This window comes from Sapajus apella, unplaced genomic scaffold (assembly GCF_009761245.1).
Source record: "Sapajus apella isolate SASKATOON/1434 unplaced genomic scaffold, GSC_monkey_1.0 scaffold22, whole genome shotgun sequence".
Taxonomy (NCBI): Eukaryota; Metazoa; Chordata; class Mammalia; order Primates; family Cebidae; genus Sapajus; species Sapajus apella.
Genome location: NW_022436962.1, coordinates 1,772,493 through 1,796,529, shown reverse-complemented (window position 1 = coordinate 1,796,529; position 24,037 = coordinate 1,772,493). Strand labels below are relative to the sequence as shown.

Genomic DNA, 24,037 nt, shown 5'->3' with positions numbered 1-24,037 from the left:
ACTTACTTCTTCTGAATAGTGATCTGAAGGAAGAGGTGGGTAGTCACACTGTTCTATCTTCTTACACAGCGAGTATAAATTCATTTTGTCCCCATAGAAAGGACTCTGTAATGCAGCCATCTGTAAAATGTCCCCAATGAAACTGATATAGTTACATGGTAACTTAAAAGGTGATTTCGTCAAGTATATTATACTGGGGTAGAAAATAATTACAAATATTTCAAATAAAGTTATCTGGGCATTTTGATTTTTATGAATATCCCTTTCTGGGGATATTCGTTAAGAGTTAAAAATCTTACTGCAACTTTTGGGGGTTTTTTCAACATTTAAAATTCCCTAAAATAGAGAAATAGCACATTTCTTTACATACAAATCAACATAAAACATTAAGAAAATAACACGTAATTTTAAAACTCTTTGTACCTGTAATGACATAAAAACAACTGGTATAGCTCATGACAAAATCACCATTACACCGTATAGCTCAACCAAATAAAACAAACATGAAACTGAAGTTAAAACTGAATTGAAATCTCGCTTAGGGAAGAGGATGCAGAGCATTTTCTCTTGTATATTAGTTTCTGAATAAAGGTTATTCTGAGAAGAAAACAAAGTCTTCTCAATATAAATATAATAACTGATCCCCAAATAGTTTACAATTAATTAGAACTCTTTTCTTTTGACAATGTCTCAAAAACATTAAATATGTTCAAAAGCTCTACGAATCATAGCTGTAATTCAAGGCTTCCAAACGAGATTTTTATGCAGAAAAACATGACTCGAAGGATGAGCAACTTTAAAAAAGACATTATTGAATTTAAATGTATTTTAAGACAAGGTTCTAACTTGACATTTAAAGTGCAAGCGAGTCCTGTGGTAAGCAGGGTTACAAACTAAAAATTCAATTTAAAATGTTCGCATCCTGTTCAAAACCTTCTAAATCTTTGAACCGCGGCAGCAAGAATACAACACGGAGTGCCAGGCTGCCCCAAAGTCAGTCACCCTTTTCTACACGTGCTAATAAGTTTGATTTTGGAAGGACAATGTGTACATTCCCCAGACAGGCAGAGTGTGTGTGAAACACGCTGGGCCCTGCTGTGCTACTGAGTGAGCGTCAGTGGGGACAGGACAAGCTGAAAACGGCTCTCATCTGTCTTCTGTGCTCCAGACAGTGCTTTAACTCCTTCAGAGCCTTGATGAGATGGGGATGGGTTTGGAAATCAAAACCGGAAAGTAGCTCAACACATTTTTTTATCTTGCCTATGCTTTGTATAAACGTGCACACACCTATAAAGCAGTACCTTAGGAAGAGTTGTTTCACATGAAGAGAAAAAAATTACAAACAATTTGAATGCCACTAATCATATAAAATGCTCTGAGAGGAAATTTCCAAAAGAACTGCAATAATAACAATAATAATTTTTGTTTTAAATGCAAAAACACTTTATGATAAATGTTACCTTAAAGATACACCGTATATATAAACTATAGTTTCTCTGTGTTTGCAAAACCTTAGGTAAATGTACATACATTCATTATCATATGCTAGGCATTCATTACAATCCTTTTTCTCAGTGCTGCAGAGTGTTAATAAAAATCTCAATGTCCCCTAAGGAGTTAAACAGGAATAGTATATTTTCATGCATCTCCTGCTTTGACAGATGAAAAATGTCAACTGTCCTGTTTTTATTTTCAAGCTTTTGCACTATTCATCTGGTTCATTAGTGCATCTCGATGCCGCCCCTGACAGCTGCTCGCCCTCTCCTCCCAGCAGCTGAATTTTTCAGGCTAATTTGATCCTCCACACTGAGACGATCGCTAGGATGATTGACTTACTCCCTGACCTCCAGGGTCTGACTTTCCTGATTAGTATTCTGGGGGTGTCGGAGGGACGAAAGCCCACTGTCTGTCTTCGGGGCTGGTGGCAGCTCTCTTTTTTTTTGAACTGTAAGCCACCAACCTACAACCCTGTAAGGATGCAATTGCTGCGCTGAACAATAAAGGAAATGTGTAAAACCTACTTTTCCATGTAAAGGTCCATGTAGCAAAAGCACAGCATCTTGATTTTAATTAGTAAAGTCTACTTTGTTGCATATCAATTAAAATTGTACTGCTAGTTTTTTTTTTTTTTTTTTTGAGGTTTCAGGAATATTTGAAAGTCTAATTTTCTGAGTTTAAACTACATTTTCAAAAAAGGCTTCCTATGTCTTCATTGTTAATAGTAACTTTTTAGTGGGATACAATATAAAATATCTGCGTGATGTTACGACCAATATTTTAAAGCCAAACTGTTAGATATTTCTATTAACATTACATTGAAACATAACTGAAAAGAGATAGAACATAAAGTTACATTAAATCTTTAGAAAAATTCTAGTTCTTCTAAAAGGCTGGCATGGAGAAATCAAGAAAATGCATTGGTATGAAAACTCATGTTAGCATGATAGATACTTAACTCAAAATCATCCACAATACACATAACTCATGGATGCAGGAATGTCCAAAGACGTAATTTTTATTTCCATGGCATTTTAAATTCACATAAAAATGGGACACTGTCTCTCAAAGGCAAATTCAAAATGTGATAAATTATTTCAGTTTTGACATGAGTCTGCTAGACCTAAAAGAATTATGCAAACGCCCTCTCAAAAACCACTTATTATCTCAACAGAACTTTTTCTTTTTTATTGCTAAATTTAAACTAGTTATAGGAAACCAATTTGCTATTTACTTTTAGGGATTTAAAGAGAAAATGTTGCTTTGATAATATTAGACTATGGCCTACAGGAATCTAAGGTTAACAGGTATAAAATATTTTAAATGTACAGAGTGACTAACTTTTAAACATTATAGTAACAATATAATCAAACCAGCTTTTTCTAGCATTGTAACAAATTATTAACAAAACAGAACACAGTGAGCATAATCTCTTGTAATCTCATGTGCACACATAAAAACATGTTTTGTTACATGACTCATAATTCTTCACAATAAAAATAATCCAAAGTATGAGCTTATTTAAGAATATTTAAAAATCTTTTCATTTTAAGTAGCTGTTAATCACTTTGGTAAAAAGGACAAAATAAATAATTTCCGGTTTCTCAAGGAAATTTGAATCTGCAATCAAAATAATAAAAGAACATGACATGCATTCTTAAAAAGTCAAACAACACCTCCTAATGCTCTACTTCCAATTAAAAGAGATGACTTCACCATATATTTCAATTAAGTCAGGAGGACAAGAGACACAAAATATAATAGTAAGAAATGCATTGGCATCTGTCCATCCTCTTTAGACTTCTGTTATGTACACAGAGATACGAAAATGATTTCCACACAGGGATATGAAAATGCTTCCATGTATTATATTTCCTCACTTTATTAAAACCTACTTAGATATAGACTAATTTTTAATTAACAGCTTTGACTCAAAGCCTATATTTGAAGCCTAAATTCCTAGGAAAATTATCATTCAATTAAAACAAATTTACGGAAGTCACTAGCTTGAGATACTTTTATACCACTGCTCTATAACATAGATGTAAAATGTGTTGCTAATATCCTTTCTTCTATACATCCAAATTACTACAGTCCAACATTTCTAAAGGACCTACCTACATGGTTCCATCTTCCTTTGATAAATGATCACCAGTGGGAACAAAAGAGAGAGGATTTCACTGAGCTTTACCAACACAAATTGTTACTCATGGAAATTAAATTGATAACCTAGAAGAACTATCTGTTTGCATACTATCCTTAATGCTAAATTACACCTGTGTAAAAGTGAAATACTATTTTGATAAAGATATTTACTATACTTTCATATGTATTAAATCCAATCCATTATACCTCTGCTATAATTCATGGATCAAGGTTTACAGATGTTCAAATGTGTATTTTTACAAATGCAAGATATACAAAAAAAGCATTATATAAACATAAAAGTTAATGTTTTAAAAATAAACTTCTCATCAAAAGAACACAATTTAAAAATATATTAGATATATAAGAATGTATAGTTATTAAATTCCATTATACAAAGTTACTAACCCAACGAATAATTCTTCATAATTAAAAAGCTGATTCTTAAACATTCAGAAAAAAATAAGTACATACTATAACGACAGAGGAAATACAGTAAGTAAAACTGCATCAGTATTTCGCATTTATCAACATTACCTACCTCATATAGTAGACAGCCAAGAGACCAGATGTCAGATTTGAAGTTGTATCCATTTTCATGTATTCGCTCTGGAGACATGTAATAAGGTGTACCAACTGCAAAAAAACCAAACCAAAAAAAATAAGAGGTGTATAAAAATAAAGACACGGCTGTGGTAAGAAATTACACACAAAATTTCGAATTTAAAAGCATCACCAAGTTAATTCATTAGGATCAGAAAACTCTTTTTTGAGCATATTAAAAAGTTTTTAATTTCTTCTTTACTCCCTGACCTTTAAATAGTACATTAACATCTGTACTAAACAATGTGGTGGGTTAAACTTTTATGACCTTTTGATCAATCCAAGAAAAATTTAGAAAGCATACCTAAGGGGAAAAAAGTAATTTTGACAAGAATACCTACTTAAATAATTCACATTGGCTTTATTTAAAAAAAATATATGGATTGCATAACCCAAATAATTAAGATAATTTATTTTAAAATAAATAGCATTACATAACAATTTAATAGAGTATGCATAAATAAATCATATTTGTTAACTCTCACAGAAACATCCCGTAGAACACAGTGTGGCTCTTGACAAATGATGTAACACTTGGTGCCTTACTTCCACTTTAGAAAGAACGCCACAGACTTTTATATATCAAAGGGTTACATAATAACAAATGTGAAAGGGCACTGGCATCTCTGGAAAAATGTCTTGAGTTACTGTTACTACTGAGACCTTTTTGGAGACAAGACACTCAAGATAATTTTTGTTTTTGTTTGCTTGCTTTGATGTGCTAATACTTTTTTTGTGTGTGACTGTTTTAGAAAATGTTATTTATTAAACACTTGAAAATAAACAAAGGCATATATGTTATATTTTGAAGTATAAAAATATTTAAGTGACTTTCAAAGTGAGTATCTTTAATTTCAAACTTAGATGGCTATTTCATCATCATGAGTCTAAGGCTTTTTGCCAAATAGAAAAATCAAATTTGAGAACATTTAGAATCTTATTTACCTGAGGGAAGGGCTACTAAAAATATGTTGTTACTCAAAGAGAAAGGGGCATTCTCCTTTTTCTATTAATTTTCAAGAATTCCCCAGGTGTTTACTATAACCCTTAATAAGACTAACAATACTGAACAGGGGTCTGTAATCAGAAGCAACAAAAAAATTCACACCAACAATCAAAGCATTATACTCAAAGGCAGGAGTCAGTTTTCCAAAAGAATAAAGTTATAACCTAATAATTGTGTGTGGAAACTATAGTAAGCAAAAGGTGAAAACAGCATGCACCATGACCCATGATATCCAACCTGCATTGGAATCCATTTTTACTAGTAAGGAATAGCCCTAGTCAGACTGGATGAAAGAAAAGCATTTACAAAGTGATGAAGAAAAGTATATACATATAAAAAGAGTATGCAAACAGAAGGATATAAAACAAATAAAATATGAACTATTAATGTACGAAAATTAATGAGACTAACTTTAAGATATAAATTATATAACTGCAGCACATTTGATTTCAAGACAAACAAGTAAATATGCCAATTTCTACAGTGTCAGGAAAGCAAAGAACTTTGGAAAACAGCTAGGTTTAAAATATCTGTATTATTACTGTGTAAAATAAACACAAGCTATCTTGCTTTGGGAGTTCTAACCACTTTCACCTATAGTTTGCATAAGTGACACCAATTATTGGAAATATTTACACGTTCTCTCCATTTAAGGAAGGATGGTGGGTATAGCTGGAATAATCAACGGGCTCTCCTCCTGGTTTCAGGACATAAAGCAAGTGACTGGCAGTGAGGAATGTGCAGAGAGAGGCTTCACAGAATCCACAGGGGGGCAACTGAAAACACTGAGGCTTGAAGGTTCAGAGTTTACCAAAAGCAAAGGTAATTTTAACCAGTAGCTCTGGGAAACCTGCTGATACATTAGGGGTTTGATAGGAGTGTGAAAGATTGATGATAAGGAAAAAGAAGAACAAATGCTAGCATTTTACAGAGATTAGCCCCAGCATAACACCTTAGCTGCAACACAAACTGAACTCACTGACGACCCAACTGAAGGGAGCAGAGGAAAAGAATGATTAGGAATTCGACTAAGCTAAACTTAAAATGTAAAAAATGTTAATGCACAAAAAATCCTTTTCAGTGAGCTGCTGGAGGTCACTGCAAAAAGTTACACAGTCAGTTAACACTGCTACTTTAAATTTAGATACTGATTCTTAACATTATAAATAACAAGCCTCTTTATATTAAATAAGTATGTCTTATTTCAATATTTACACTGTAATATATTTGTTACTGTATATATTTAAATGTAAAACTAAGGATGCTACTCACCTCTTTGATCGACAAATTTCCAACAGTCATTATATAAGAAGATAAGTTTGTACTCTGCACTATAATTATTAATTGCATAAATTCATGACTGACTGTGGAACACAGGCCTAAGAGGGAGGTTCTACTATCTCCAGACATGCTCCCTCATAGGCCCCTCCGTTCTGGACAGGGGCTCTTACGCTGACACTGAGCAAAGAGGCTCAGCCCCATCACGTAAACTGATTCTTACCTCTCTAGCAGAGACGCCTAAAAGTTTTAAGTACTCAGGAAAATTTGCAGTAAATTTAAATGCAGCGATATGTTTTCAACACTTCAAAATGAATGAAGATAGAATTATTTCAAAAAACCCTTTTCAGAGATTCATGACAGCTGTGTCTATGATTACTGCTGCCTCAAGAATGTTGTGACTTCTTCTAACAGCTGTACAAGAAAAAAGAGTTAGGGAGTGGTATGACTAGACATTAAAATGATCATGCGAATTACCGTCCAATGTACTCAGAAGCTTGAAGACTACAGCACATGTAATTCCACTGATCTTTCAAGAATTTACTATTGTAGGTGAAGTGAGAATACATTTTGCAATAGCAGATACTTATGCCACTTTAACCTTCTGACATGAATAAAAGTAGGAAATGGATGATAACATTATAAAAAACAGAGGCTGACAATAAAGGCTGACCTTTCTTTATTCAATATTAAAAATACATTAAAATATACTAAGGCAGACATCCATATGTAAAAATCCCTTTCACTACATTGACTTATTTTAGCTATATGAGGAAAGTTTTATATGGTATATACTCCATAAACAATAAATATATTCTAATCTTTATCCTGAATAAAACAGAAGTTCTGCAATATGTTTCAGGGAACCAAGTTCTGCTCACGTGGTGTTATTACAGAAGATATAACTAAATTAATAATTTTCATCAGAACACGATACATACAGAATTGTTTCAATACTTTAGCTAACATTTTAGCACTGTAATCTCTGCAAAGATTTGGATGAAAAAAGAAAACAGAATGACTGAAGCATCCTCATATGTGGTTAGCTTTGCGTTTTTTTTTTTTATTTAATGTGTTTTTTAAACAAGGGAGGCAGCACAAAACCAGTGAAAGACAAATCTCTTTCACATCTTACATTTGCCACTAACTAGTTTAACTTCTCTTTTTAATTCCTTTCCTCATCTGTAAGATAAAGTGATGAGAAAGATGAGCTGATCTCTGAGGTCCCTTTTGCTTTAAAATTCTGAAGCACTCACAGAAACTCTATAAAAATCCATCTGGAAAATAAAATGGAAAAAAAATCGTCCTTTTAAAACTATTACTAAGGACAGCTGAGTGAGAGTGTTTTAAGTCAGAGAGTACAAATAAATGAACTGAGTTTGGAAATATAGTTTCTTTTACTTAGAATTAGAGGAAACTACAGAAAAGAAAGCTTTGAACATCCCTGCTGGGAAAATTAAAAGGAGACAAGTCATCTTACACCTCAGTTTGATATAAACACACACACACACACACACACACACACACACACACACACACAAACACGCACGCACATACCCCTTCAGGGGTAGGACTTAATTTCCATTCTTTCCTTCGTACTCATGAGTCAGCCCAGAAATTATGTTGGCAGACAGAATAGAGAGAGGCCAAATTTATTTCATTGTAAGGAGTATTATCTGAGGTCAATATAGAATGGCTGAGTAGGAGATCAATATTTCTTCTGCAAAAGACATTTATAAAATGAAATTTGTCATCTTTAAAGTGCAACCAATAATATTTAAGAGCTTTAATAATGCTGAAAAAAACACCTAAGCATATTTTATTGTTATCATTACTGTGCTCCAGGCCCTGTATTAAATGCATTCAATGTATTATCTTGCTGAATTTAACAAAAGTTTACCATGCCTCGCTGCATGGCATACACAGTTCTAGGTCCAGAGGTGACAGAAGTAAACAGGACAAATCCTTGATCTTGCGGAGCTCACAGTCCAGTGCATCAGGGACTATTATTAGGTAGTTTTATGAGATTTTTCAACTATTATACTGCCTTAGAAAGAAGGCACTGGGAAGTAGGGTGGATAACTTGCCAAAAATCATAAAAGTAGTAAGCCTGTAGACCCAGACTTCAAACCCAGATAGTTCTTGTCTCTTGCATTTAAGCGGATGGTTATTTCATTAAAACTGACCACTGTGAAATACAACTGAAAAAAATATCTGTAACTTTCCAAATTAAGAAGCAGAGAAATCTTCTAAAAGTCACAGCATGTACATATGAAAAACCAGGAATAAGGGTCCAGGTTCAATGGGCCACATGTGAAAATTATGCTACTCTGCAGCTACGCCGATTTAAACAAATACTTGTTATGGTGACTGGGAGGTTAAACGTGCACAGTTTAAAATTAGATTAACAGCTTTGTACCAGAGCAATTACTTAAGTCAAGAAGGGACTGAAAGTTAAAAATAAATCAGTGAAAGTAGCCTATAGTACTGAATGAACATATGCTGCCTTTACAGCTCTAAGCCTCCCTGAACAATGAAACGAAGGGGTATAAACCAAAGAAAAATCTATCGAGAGGTGCTAGGAAAGGTGTGGGAAAAACAAGCATGTGACCACAGGTGGCACCTGGCACCAAAAATGAAACTCTTTTAATGCCGGGTTCAAGAACACTAATTTTCTAAGTTGAAATCAGAGGATATATCACACTTGGAAATAGTGTGGGGAACACGAATTGTATGCTCAAGAGACTCTAGTGTGAAAATTCTGATATCTAGCTTGAATGATGGCCATGCATTTACTCTGCTGGCAATATCACAAAATCAAAGACCCATTTGTCTCACCGCAAAAGGTAAACAGGAGTTCAAGCAATCCTATAAGAAAAACAAAAACAAGAACATAATTTCCTCCCAAGGGATTTCAAATATTTGCTTAGCACAAGGATCAATATCAGAGTTTTAGTTAGCTTTTTTTTTTTTTAAGTAAAAATCGATCTCATTTTTAGGATGTACAACAAGCACATACAAGTAAATTCATACACAAACACGCAAAGAGAAAACTCTTTTTCTGGAAGACATTATAAAAGCAATTAAAATGTCATATCAATATGTTATTAATTTAAGTGTTTTCATTTGTTTTTCTTCTTTCACTAGAACAAGCAGTCAGATGTGAAACCCTTCATTGTATACATCAATAAATATAATTTTGGTGTAAATAGATTTTCCTGAATAGCAGATAGCTATCATTAATTACTTATAGGCACCTTTGGAGTAAATAACGTCTTTAGATTTTTTAACAGATTAATTATCCTAATTAAGTTTTGTTAAAATTACTTTTTATCCTCTCCTATATTCAAGTCTATGGCAGAGTAAGCCTCTGAGAAGCATGTTGGTTAGTTAAGGTGAGAGGTCCCTTGAGGAATACAAAAACTCCGCTAATAATTTTTTAAAAATTGCTATAGCTAACAATGAAAGAAAATGATTTCTTTATAAATTTATATTAAACCAAGTGTGGCATATTCTCCCTTGAAAAGTAAATGTAAATTATAATGCAATAAAGTACCTATAAAAACCTATAGTAAAAATGTGAAAATTTAACATCAAAATATCTCTTCAAAAAAGAAAATATTTATTTTCAGCAAATGTAAACTTCCTCTAACTTTGGAACCTCTAGATTTTAAACAATTTCACCTAATCAGGCTTTAGAGGAGGATATAAATTATCTCCCCAGCTGTTGCCTCTATTAAAATGGCGTCACAGGCAGAAATTTTGCCTCCATGATCTTCGCATAAAGGCTGAGGGCTTTATAATAGGAAGACTACCCTAGATCATCAGTAAGAGATGTAACAGAAGGGGCAAGGGAGTTTCAAAGTGTGAGAGGGATTCTCTCCACCACCACTAACTTTCAAAAGGGAAGAAGGAAGCCAGGAGCCAAGGAATGAGGGCAGCCTCCAGAAGCTGGGAATGGCCCTCAGCTGACAGCCAGTGAGGAAACAAGGACCTCAGCCCTACAACACCAAAAGACTGAATTCTGCCAATAACCTGAACAGACAAGAAATGGACTGAACCTCCAGAAGTCCTGCAATTCTATAGATACCTTGACGTTAGCCTGGTTAGAGTCATAATGGACTTCCAACCAACAGAACTGAAAAATAATACATTTCTGTTGTATTAAGTCACTAAGTTTTTGGTAATGTGTTACGGCAACAATCGAAAATAAACACAAATGTGTTAATGATTCATGCATTGCGTGGAAGAGTGAAACACTGAATTCAACGTGGTATGGACCTACCTCACACCAAGAATTACTAAGGACTGAGGGGATTAAGAGAAAAATGTGTATGGTTCAAAACAATGTTTGACTTCTAAAAGCTCACTGGCTCATTTTGGGATAGATGGTGGCACCGTCTTTTCTTTTTTATTTTTTTTAAGTCCTCTTTTATTGTCGGGGGTGGAGGGGCAGGAGAAGCCAATGTATTTGCCATAAGAAGAATAATATGGTTAACAATGTAATATATAAGGGTTAAAATTATAGTGCTTTGTAATTTAAATTAACTCTGGCTTGGTCACTAGCTGGTACAAATCTAAATTGATAATCGTATCTATCTGCAAGAGATGCAGAATAGAAATCAGTTAATGTGCTGCATGGCACTTAGTCCATATGAGCATTTGAAGCTTGGTAAGTAACAATTTTTATCATAAATGTTTTCAATTGACCAAAATAAGGCCCTTATCAAAATCAAGTCCAACAGGGATAACTGCAGATTATTGATCCAGAGAAAAGTCACCAGGGATCAATACTCCAGTGAACCTCATGAATCATTCTGGATTTAAAGATAATCTCTCTGCTCAGAATTTTCCAATTTAGAAAGATATAAATTCCCTAAGGCTGCATATGGCTTACTCTTCATTCACCACTACCACCCATTCCCATTAAGAGAGTTAATTACCCTTTGGTTGCAACAGCTACAAATATGTCACAAAAACAAACAAGTAGAAAAAGGATACAAACAGCATTTAAAAACAAAAAAACAAAAAAACTAAATCAGGTATTTTCCTTTATCTCAAAGCCATGGACAACACTCACATTCATTATTTTTGATTCTCCTCTTCCTGGACAAACGGGAGAATTACATTTCCCTGTCCCCTTGAGACAGTCATTGCCATGAGACCTGTTTTGGCCAATGAAACGTGAATGGAAGTAATCTGTGTTACATTCAAGCAGAAGGGCTTAATTAAGAGCCGTAAATGATTCTCCATGCTCCCTTCCCCTCATGGGATCACAAAAACGTATGTCGATATGAAGATAACACAAGACTGAAGCTGCCTGGAATGCCAAGTCACCACATGAAGGGACAGCAGCTACCCTAAAGACCAACATAGGGCTATAAGTCACTTTGGGTGAAAAAAGATTGTAACATACTTCAGTGCCAAGCAATTGAGGTTTTTTTGTATTGTTTTTATGGCAGCATAATCTAACCTATACTTACTGATATATTTAGTTAAATTCACCCTTTATGTGCACAGTCTGTCTCTAAGCTTCATTCATTTAATCAATATTTTTGAGTATCTATTATGAGCAATTCTCTCTTCTAGATATCTAGAATACATGAGGGAACCAAATATACAACGATCTCTGTCCTCATAAAGCTTACATTTTAGCTGGCAGAGACAAGACATATGAAGCATAATAAGTAAATTACACGGCATGTCAGAAGATAATAACTCCTAGGGAAAGAAAGAAAAATGAAAACAGGGTAAGGTTTAGGAATCCTGGAGATAGAGTGGGAGTGAAGGCGGGAGGTGGGGAGGGGAGTCAGGCTCAGGTTTAAATAGAGTGATCTCAGTTTCCTAATCTGTAACACTTACTGTACCCACAACACTGAGGAGCAGAGGAGAAAACATGCTCTAAAATGCTTGAAAACTTTTAAATGCTAGACAGTACTCGTATTCACTGCTGCTGTTATTGCTAATATTTAGCAGCTATAGAGGATTCTTCTGGGTCACTATCACAGGAATTAAGAAAAGTTTGATATGATTTGACTAGAAATAATATAGATTTGGAATATATAAAAATTGTTCTGGTATTCTGTTTATATGTTTAAATATCCAATGATTAAGATACTTGATATCTTGGCAAGTTTTCTCTGGGTCAGAATATTTATATTTGCTGAAAGGAGGCTTCAGAATAAGTTAAGAAATAGAAATATACCAAAAGTATATTCTGCCTCTTGTGATATGAGAAAATTTAGTACTTGATTGCCATGTTCCAATTTCACAAGTTTTGGTGAAATGTTATCTTTCAGTCTAAATTAGCCACTTTGTTAGAAATATCAGCTAAAGTTACTGGCAGACAGATAGCCATGCAGATAGACTTTGATATCTTAGAGGCCTATTTCCTGTTTATTTCTGAATCTTGGAGCAGCAAGAGCAGTCAATTCTAGGAGAGAGAGAGCAAACTATGCCTTCATATGTAGGCTCCTAGGCAGTGTAACAAAGTTGAATATAGTAATTCTAGATCTAATAACAACAAATCAGAAAACAGTATATAGTAAGAAAAGAAATGCCACAAGGTACTGACATAATGAAAATACAGACATGACACGAGAGCAAACCCAGACTAGGAAGCCACAGACCTAACTCACTATCTTCTAGCTGTTTACCTTTCTCTGCTTCATTTTCTCAACTTCAAAACAGGAACAGCTCATGTGCATAGTTGACATGTATGTGTAAGGATTTTAGAGAGTTGAATGATTTGCGGACTGTAAAGAACTATGATGCAAGTTATTATATCCCTCTGGAAGCACAAGGAGCAGTGTAAATGAGTAATTTATGATTGACCAATTCAACCGGCCAGATAACAAGTCAGAAGAATGTCTAAAAATAGGTAGAAAATGGGAATTGGCCTTTAAGTAAATGAAACAGCACGAAGGCGCTGCAGAACTTGACCAATATTTTCCGAATTGCTGGTCATAAAACCCATTAATGAGTTGTGAAATCAATTTAGTGGGTTGTTGCCAGTGTGATTTCTAGTGAAATAAAATAGAACAGACAATATCAGAATGTAATGCAGTTGCATCATTGTCAAGAAATTTGAAAGCCACTGACCTGTCTTATTGGAAAGCTTAAGAGAGAGTTGTGCCCTCATGATAAATTTTACAGATGTAGACATAGGTAAGTTTAACATACATTTTTATAAGATTGACAAATAATAAAACAAGGCAAAATTCCTAAGGATATATAAATAATATCCTACAATTAGTCTCCCTAGCCACATCTCCATCCCAATTAATACAAAAGCAACAAATAAAAATCTTCCTTAACATAACTTCATGTAAAAACAAAAGTGAACGTGGGAGGAGGAAAAGGGGACCAAAAAGCAGACAACTGTCTAGATCACAGGTCACAGGCAGCGCATCTAGATCGCAGGTCACAGGGAGCGCGTCTAGATCGCAGGTCACAGGCAGTGCAAACCGTCTGTTCTACGGGCTACTGAGTTCTGATGTGGTGTACTCTGTTCGGTTCTGGGTGGCACATACTAAGGGACACTCTGGGAGGAAAAGATGCAGACTTGCAGGACACACAAGTCCCTGAACACAGGAGACTATCCTGGGCATGCTTAGCCCCAAGATCAAGGAGGTTCACGGCTACTGCCTTCAACCCAGATCACGTCACTCTCCTCATTACATTTAATATTGTGAAAGCTTGCCACCGCACTCAGAATAAAATGTGAATTCCTCCTATATCCAGCCCTGCCTCTCCTTCACCAAGTTCCAGCAAACCTTCTGCAGACAGAGCTTATCCTATATCCACCCTTTGTATGAAATACTCTTCAGTCTGCCTGGGATATTATTTCATAGCTGTCCCTTTTGCATCCTTTGCATGTCAGTTCAAATATCACTTCTCAAAGGGGCCTTGCCCCACCTCACCCTTTCCAAATTAGTTCCCCAGTTGGCCATTTTCTATCACATCACTAATAATTCATCTTAGTTTTTTGTTTGCTTTATTGTCTATTTCCTCCCACCATAATGTAAGCTCCCTGAGGACTTGTCTTGCTTAGGCTACATTCCTTTTCTCTAGAATAGCACCTCCATATAATAGGTATGAAAGCAATTTTTTGAATCAGTCAGTTCAGGCAGAATAAATAAACTGTACATGAAGAACCTCTCCACCTCCCCTTTTCTTTTTCTGTATCTTCACCAGCTCACCACCACCATAAGCCATTGAACATTTATACGCTTCATTACAGCATTAAGAAAACACTTTTGCATTCATTATACTATTTGGTCAGGGACTGATTAGGAGTTAAGGGACAACATAGGTTGGTTATTACCTGCATTTCTATTTTTATAAATACAGACACTGAGTTTTAGAAAAGTTAATAAATAGCTTGATCAAGGTCCTACAGAGCAGGCAAATCCCTGCGTTCTTGATTCTTTCCAAAATATCATGCTATTTCTCATGTTCAGAAGAAGGCAACAGAAAAAACATGCTGACACATCAGGAGTGGGGAGACACAGTCAATAATCGGATTGGAAAGTCAGAGGACACCAAATTGTTTAGGGCTCTGAATGCCAGACCAAGGACTTCGCATGATATTCTTCGGGCAACAGGGAACCAAGGAGGATTTTGAGGGAAGTAACACAATCAGATAATGTCTTTGAGGAAGATAACTCTAGTGGAAACATTCAGAATGGATTATGAAGAATATCAATAACAAAAGAGAGTATCTCCTAGTCCAAATCTGAAGTAATTATCGAGTAAGGAAGAGGGAAAGGAAAGTAGAGATATTTTGAGACAATATATGTGATGGCAGCTGGGAGGAAGCAGAAAAAGAAGTTAAGGCCTGTTAGGGTATTTTTCAGTTTTGAAGATCTGAATACAGTTTGAACATCCAGCAACATCAGATTTAGTATCTGTAATTTTCAATCTTTGTATTCAAGGAATTACTACTGGTTCTGAAAAGTGATTGAAAATGTGGCCATCTACACAACTTTATTTCCTTACAGAAGATAAGACAGAACTACAGGTTTTATTGTATGTTGATTTGTCAGGGAATCAAAAGATACAAATATGAGACACAAAATGAAGAGACAACTGAAAATGCAAAGACTTTCCAATCTCTTAAGAACTGCTAAATACAAAATAGTTTTGGAAAGGCGTAGGCCTATTAATGAATTAAAGTTAAAATCGTATCTTAATTTTTCAACAAAAATGTATTTTAAAAATATAAATGCCTAAGATGTTTTTAAAATCTTACATATCTTTGCATTTTAAAATTAAATTCTTGAAAATACCTCCTTTCCAAAGTTAAAAGAAATTTGGCTCTAGGACAAACTTTGTTTAAACTTATTCAGATTTTTCCTTATGAACTGCATACAGATCTCATTTATTTATAATTTCACTGAAATTTAGACCTGATCTATGGATGAATCATGCCCTACAGACTGTATCCTTGGTAAAATTAAAACATGAATTAACATACAATAAAATCTATAGTTCTATCATGTTTTCTGTAAGCAAAATTAGGGTGAACATGTCATCAAGAATGTCTGTCAGGATTTCTACATATATTGTATGTTAACAGAGAGTTTTTCTGGACTCTTCCAAGTAGGATTTTTATGGGATCCACAGAGCCTTAGTAGACTAGAATCCAAATTTTAATTCTCAGCAGGGATAAAGGAAATTTTCTTATTTTCAGGAGACTTTTTTTCCTCAAAATAATACGTAAAACAAAAAATACTTGTGAAAAAATTATTTTTCTATTAATTCATACATTAAGAAAACAGTCTCGTTTCTATTTTTTCACTGCTGTATTTCAGGTATGTCTTAAAATGCTTAGTAATTAAGGGCATGACCATGTATTTTATTTATAATGTGTATTAGATACATATTACAGATAACATATATTACATAAATATACATAATGTATATGTATAATATATATAACCACATGACCCTAGGTGAGTTGATTTTGATAAAACTTGGTATTAGAAATTCATAATGAATTATTAAATCTATTAAAATTAATTTTATCACATAATTTTGACTAGCACATCACCTCAATTTGGAGATGCATATGTGTTCGTAAATTCTGTTTAGAACTTTTGCAAGAGACAGTATCAGGCAAACTAAGCAAACTGGTTAAGATATATTTCATGTAATAACGCTGGATCCTTCAGAACGGATTACTATAGCAGGCTCAGGGACAGTCTGCAAAGCAGCAAGTAAACAACACATGTATGTCCATGAGCATGGGCACGTGCAGGGGTGTGTGTGTAATTGTAGCCTGGCATTTCTAACTAAACTAGTGACAGCAAGCTTTTATGCCATTCTTCTATTCAGATGAGTAACAAAGTGAAAACATGTTATCTACTAGCGATAAATGGCACTGGCTTGGAACAGCCTAAGATTTTCTTTACAGAAATCCTCCACTCTTTGTACTGTATGAATTGTAACTTCCCAAATTAACATTTTATTAAAGTGCTAGGCAAACTTATGCATTTCTTATGGAATTTCATGTCAAATTTCTTTATTCAGGAAAAATTATAAAAGAAATGTGAAGTGAAAGGAGAAAAAACTGTTATTCAGCATCACTGTGAAATTTCATTTTCTCAAAATACTTGACAAAATTGAAATTCTGTTAAAAATGCAAAGCATTATCTTTTCAACACTCTTGAAACTAGGATACAATATTTTGTAATTCAGTGAATATTAATTGAGTACTTATGCTTTAGGTACTGTTCGAGAAATATAGAAAAAGTCAATGACAGGTTCAAGGACATAGAGAACCTTAGGTAAAAAAGCCAGAAAAACTTAAAAACTCTAGTCAACTAACTTAGATGCTCATTTCACTACTTTGTTGTTTATTGTAACTCATTTATTCCTCATCAGGCCATTTAAAATGTTTTTATTTCATATTTCAAAACAATTTTATTAAAAAACCCATGACTTTCAATGAAATTATGACACCAAAGATGAGCACCATTAAATTAAAGCCAACTTACTTTTAACATAACTTTTACTGAATTCTGATTGTCACCATTGGATCTAAGCCCTGGACTTACAAGGAGAAAACACGATTTGAGGAGTTTTAAGATAAGCTCTATCATTCATTTTAAGTTGCTCAATTTAAAAATTATTTCTTTCTGGTAATTTCTATTATTTCTAAACAATACTCACAACCATGTTTGTTATTTTAATAAATAAAAGTTTACAGTCTACGACTGTATTTTTAAATGGTCAGGTAAAGTCCTCTACCAAGGGACAGCTTAGTCACCATATTACCTATTATTCAATGCAGAATAAAAGGACTTTTCCATGGCAATAGTTAAAACAGATTTATCAGCATTTTTAACTCAGTGCCTGCCTGAGGTCAAGTTACCAGAAGTATCCAAATGTCATATTAGAGGAACCCTTATACCTAATAGAGAGTTATAGGCATCTGTTCAGGACCTGACGATTTTAAAAATAGTTTTATTAAGAATGTAAGAGCTGGCATGTAATTGGTACACCTCTTACCTTTTAATCACACACACACAAAGTAACTAAATGAAATTATATTGTGTCTCTTACCTAAAGAATGTGCAGCTGTGGTTTTTGAGCTGAAAAACCGGCCAAGCCCAAGATCTCCAAGTTTTACCACCCCAGTGGCTGTAATGAACACATTAGCTGGTTTTATATCTGTGAATAAATGAAGGGATCAGGTGAAAGATGACAGACATTTTAGAAATGTTAAAGGAATCAATAACTACTTTTCATGACAGAACTTAAAATTTATTTTAATCATGAAGGTCTGAATTATGAACCAATTACTTTATTTTGAATAATTCTGGTGTATCCTAATACCTAGAAGTTCTCAGTTTTCTGATAGATGGATAATCATCAATGTAGCATGATGAACATGATTATTAATTTCTATTTTAAATGCATTTTGTTTTCCATTTTCAAAAACCCTTTTGTGAAATTCAAAGCACAAAATACACGTGTCCTTTTGATATCAATTTTAAATAAAATATCTTACTAAAGATTAACTTGCTGGTAGATTTGCATAAAACAGAAAACCACAACAACAATATTAGGCATATAATTATTTACTTAGATGGCTTTAAAAATCCTAATTGCATAAACAAATTGTATTAAAATTTTTCACATTTCAGTATCAGTGGATCAATTACTTATTGATGTAACCTAACATACTCTGCTTAATCACTTGATTGATAATCAAGAATACTGAGTTAATACTGAATATTAAAAATCTAAGTGTTTATAATATACATTATTTGAAGAAGAAAAAAACTCTCCCTTATATGTATATTTGACTGCTGTTTTGTCTTTACCAACAGCATCTTACTGGTTAGTAAGATGCTCAAAAGTCAATTAATTTACATTCTTATTTAAAACCAAGTAGTGCTTTATTTAAAGGTTTAACATTCTAACATAATTATAATTTGAAAATAATTCCCTGAAAAAGTATGATATTATGTAATGACTGGAAGACGTTTATTCTGAAGAACTTATATCATTTAAAACAAGATTAAAAGTTCTTAATGATTTTATCTTACCTCTATGCATGACTCTTCGAGAATGCATGTGTTCCAAAGCGCTGCAAAGCTGAACAAAGTACTTCCAGACAGTTCTTTCAGGAATTAGCCTCTTTTGCTTCTTAAAATGCTTTTTGAAAATTAAAAATAAGAATTATAAAAACTAAAATTTTTCAAGACTGAATTCTGACTTGCAAAAATACATAAATAAAAAAAATCTAATTTTATCTACTATTATCAACTAAAAAGCATATGATCTCTATACTGAAATGATTCCAAGAATTTTATCTGACATAATGGCTTAAGTTTTTTCCTATTATAACTAAGGTTAGCACAAACTGTGTAACAGTATGTTTTTGTCATGTCCCTCTATTTCAAAAAATTAACATCTATATAAAATACTTTCCTGTCCTAAAAGGAAGATGTCAAACCTCATTTTAAGAAAAGCCAGAATAAAAAAGTCTAGATACCTATAGGTAATTATGTTCATTAAAAGACAATTCTTCGGGGCGGGCACGGTGGCTCACGCCTGTAATCCCAGCACTTTGGGAGGCCGATGCGGGTGGATCACGAGGTCAAGAGATTGAGACCATCCTGGTCAACATAGTGAAACCCCGTCTCTACTAAAAATACAAAAAATCAGCTGGGCATGGTGGCGCATGCCTGTAATCCCAGCTACTCAGGAGGCTGAGGCGGCAGAATTGCCTGAACCCAGGAGGCGGAGGTTGCGGTGAGCGGAGATCGCGCCATTGCACTCCAGCCTGGGCAACAAGAGCGAAACTCTGTCTCAAAAGAAAAAAAAAAAAAAAAAAAAAGACAATTCTCCTCCTGACAGAAGGTTTCACTAACAGAATTCCTTTTAAATACTGAACCACCCTGGTGATTTGAAATATCACAATGTATTAAAAATTAAATAAATAAAAAGAATTTACAAAAAAAAGTTTTCATGAATATTTCTACTGCACAATGCAAGCTTTGCTTTGAATGAATGAAACTAAGCTCCATGGAAGCAAAACCTTACAAGAATGCCCAGGCAAAAAGCTGAGAGCACCAACAGGCTACTTAGGAGAGTGGACCTTGCACATAAGAGAGCAAATACTACAGTAAATGTAAAACCAGAGGTACTTATTTATGCTCATTTTTTCTGCAATAAATCTGCTAGAAGACTATACTAACAATACATTCTTTCCAGGACAAAGTTCTTAGCTTCATAAGACTTAAAACGATTCAATACATAAAAATTATTTTTCAAAAACAAAATGCAATTGGTTTCCCATTTAACAATACTTGTAATTGATCAACATGAATACTGCATTTTAATTGGTTTCCATATAATTTTCTGATAGTTTTAACTGTTTTAAAATATATATAGATAGTAAAATAGTACTAATATGTACTTTAATGCAATTTGTCCAAAGACACTTTGAGAAGTCCAACTAAATTGATTTTTTGTTATTGAATATGGAGAAACTATACTTGAGCATATTCTAAAATAGCTACCTTTCAATTTTTATACCTGTGACCAGCTGAGGGCAGGCTGAATGGCAAAACAGTACAAGGAAATCTGCTGATATCTCTACTTCACACTTAGCAAAAGATTCTATCTACTGTCACATATATACTCAATGTATGTACCAAAGAATAAATCCTTAAGAAAAAGCTAATAATCTTACGTTAATCTTTCTTACAACACATACTACAGAAATAAATTTATCAGTAATTTCAATAGCTATTACGCCAGTAACATTACACTCCAAAGAATAAATAAGAATTAAATTACCAGATAATTAAAAAGCAAATCAGTGTCTTACTAACATGTTAGAAACCTCCCATATCATGTTTCAATACTAAGTCTTTTTAATTGCAGACTGTGTCAACATCAGTTTTCATTCAAAGGGAGCAATGCTGCAAAATCAGTTCTTTACACATAATTTTCTTTCAGATTTGGAATGAGTCCAAATAAACCCTGTATATGTGCTCTCCCTGACGCTGCATTAGCATATCAGAGGACTGTTTGATGTCAACAGGAAGACGGCGACCAGGTTTCTTTTCATTCAAAAACAAATATACCGTATCAGACCATGAAAACAACTTTTTATGCTTTAATACAAATTTTGAAATCATAATTATAATGTAGTTGGCAGTTTACTTTTTAAATACCATTATAAAAAAGAAATCAAATCTAAAAGAAAAGGCATAATTTCATAATTGCCCCCAAACTGCACAATAGGGAAGATGTTACCAGATCAATATTATCTGATTATTTTCACATTTCTGTATTCTTTGAGACTGTCACTTACAAGTTAAAAATGGTGACTTATACTGAATTCAATATAATGCTACTCAGAATGACCTGGTTAGAGTTAAGCATCTAAATTAGTTATAGGCCTTGGAAGAATAACATGACTTCGCTTTTGTCATAAAATAAAGGCAGCTTCATTATACCATTGGTATCTCTCATTATTTTTAATGTGTCTGTTTAAACATATGTGGTTTTTAAACCATTCCTTAAGTAAAGGTTTTTCTGGTTTCTAGTTTCTTTTTCTTTTCTTTTTTTGAGAAAACCAACACTTACAATGAGAAAAGCCTGTCTGTTCTGAGGGTGGCACTGTTGGCTGCCTCTTAAACGAGGAAGAACAGCAAAAAGACAATGAAAATTGGAATTCTTAAAAAAAAAAAAAAAAAAGAAAATTGGAATTCTTTTTACTATGGATAAAGTGTATATTAGCACTACAAAGTGGGAACTTTCATAAAGCCAAAGAATTAAAAAAAAAAGAAAGAACAACTTTCTCTTAAAACTTATTCCAATAAACACATATCTTTTTAAAAGTTAATTCTCTAGCCAAATAGCATTATTGTTTGAAAATTCTTTTTTCCCTTAAAAAAGGCAGCCCTATATAAATGTTTAGCTCTGATTAAAAATCTAATGCCAATATGTAAAAAGTAAAAAAGGTAAGTATATTTGTTATATAGTAAGTTTTTAATATAGCAATAAATAATGTAACCAATACATTTAAAAGTTGGTATTGATATAAATATTTATACAAAAACGAAAAGAGTATGTGACAGGGCACTTTTACCATATTTATGCTATGATAGAATTACAACTCTTTAATAGTTAAAAATAAAGTATCTAAAAATTTATGGGCAGGCAAAAAAAAAAAAAACAAACACCCAGGTATAACTGATCACTTGGACATAATTGTGCTTAGTCTTATTTTTTTAAGTAGGCTAGTCTTTTCTCTATGCAAATCTTCAAATCCTATTTACTTTAAAAGCACCTTTTCCACTTTTATAAAAATTATTCAAATGAATACTAGACATTATTCAAATAGAAAAATCAGATGTAACAGAAAGCTAATCAATTTTCATATAAAATGTATGTATATACAAACATCAGATTATATAATATTCTCACTTATGTGTAAGAAGAGTATCAGCATTTCCTTTAGGTGAAATTCAGAATATCTGGTAAAACACATCTGCATCACCATCTAAGTGATTTATATTAATATAAAAAGGGCTAGCTGGTGCAAGCTGTCTCATTTCAAATATTCTTTAAAATTTTTTTTAAATCTAAAAATTAAATTTAAAATTATTAATCTCCCAACATCCTCCTACAAATTAAATGACCAAGACCAAATCCAATTATATAGTGGACACTGAATACCTAAGTGCCATTTTTGACCTCAATTGGTTAACTTGGTTCCTGCATTCTAGACACTACAACTCCAAGTAGCATATTCACTGCTTATTTCTGAATCATCCAATTCTAATATTCTCCCTGTGTTATGCAGGTCTGGCACTTGGTTTAAATCTCTGTTACTGCCACATCAAAAATTCTGATTTTTAACAAAAGGACTTGCAATTGTGTAGTCAATCGAGGGAGGCATGTACTAAGCATCCTTTAGAAATATACTGCTGTGGTTAAAAAAAAAAAAAAAATGCAATCCTGGTGTGCAAGGTGTTTTTGAAAAGGATTAGGAAAAATGGTAATTCCTAAATTATCATTTCTAATTCCTAATTAGAAATTCCTAATTTCCTAAAAATGATGAGAAATAATGACGTTATAAGAGAAGTGGAATTACAGGCACCAGCTGCTCACCATTTCTTCCAAGTATCTAGTAAGAGGAAGTAAGTGATTTATGTTAAATATAAGGAAACATTTCCTGCTTGGAGTGTTGTCAAATGTTTAAATGTGCCACTAATACAATCCATATCCATCTTATAATAATAGACCTGATTATAAGGTTTGACAGTAACTGGTTGTGTGACCTTGAGTAAGCCACTTAAGCTTGATGGGTCTCAGCTTCCTCACTCTATTATAAAGAGTTGGGAGATGATCTATTGAGTCTCCACCATTCTAAAATATAATCTGTGGGTCTACAGTCTTAGTTTCAAATAAAACAGAAATAATAAATGTCTGTTTGGCACATTTTTTATACTTAAAAATAACAGTTTCTTGATATGACTTATCCTTCGTATATCCAATTAATAAAAAACAAAGCAAAAAAAAAAAAAAGCAACAATAAAATACCTCAGAGATCCCTATTGGTCCATTTAATACTATAAAAGGTTTTTACATGAGATGAAAAGTAGTTAGAGTTCTTTGTTATAAGCTTGTAATTAGGTCAAACATTTACCATCAGAGGGGATGTTATGTTTCCAAACATATCTTTGTAATTATAATGCAATTTTATAAGACTATACATTGCTGTGGCTATTTCAAAGAATTAAATGCACAGAGACTGGGTGATGAAAAAGGATGCTTCTGGAAGTATAATGGACAGTTTTGAGTGTAATTTTTATTATGTATTAATCTTTCTATGGAAATACTTTTCTTTGGAAGGTATAATGAGGTTATCAACAAACTTAACTTCACAAATATTTGCTATACACAATTGTGGGAAATTATATAAAAATTAAAATTTTGGTATGTAATACTAACTTACAGTGTGTAAATATTTTCTCT

The 24,037-nt window shown here is 33.3% G+C and overlaps 1 protein-coding gene across 4 annotated transcripts in view; it reads right to left on the bottom strand.

Moving 5' to 3' along the window:
- NEK7 (NIMA related kinase 7) overlaps window positions 1-24,037 on the bottom strand; it is a 150,177-nt gene that overhangs the window by 18,866 nt on the left and 107,274 nt on the right. For all 4 annotated transcript variants that reach the window (XM_032288634.1, XM_032288637.1, XM_032288635.1 and 1 more), the window contains 4 exons: window positions 19,087-19,195; window positions 18,098-18,205; window positions 4,184-4,278; window positions 7-120 (listed from right to left, as the gene is read on the bottom strand). In XM_032288634.1, the coding sequence (XP_032144525.1) occupies window positions 7-120; window positions 4,184-4,278; window positions 18,098-18,205; window positions 19,087-19,195 (426 nt within the window). The remainder of the gene's footprint in view (window positions 1-6; window positions 121-4,183; window positions 4,279-18,097; window positions 18,206-19,086; window positions 19,196-24,037) is intronic.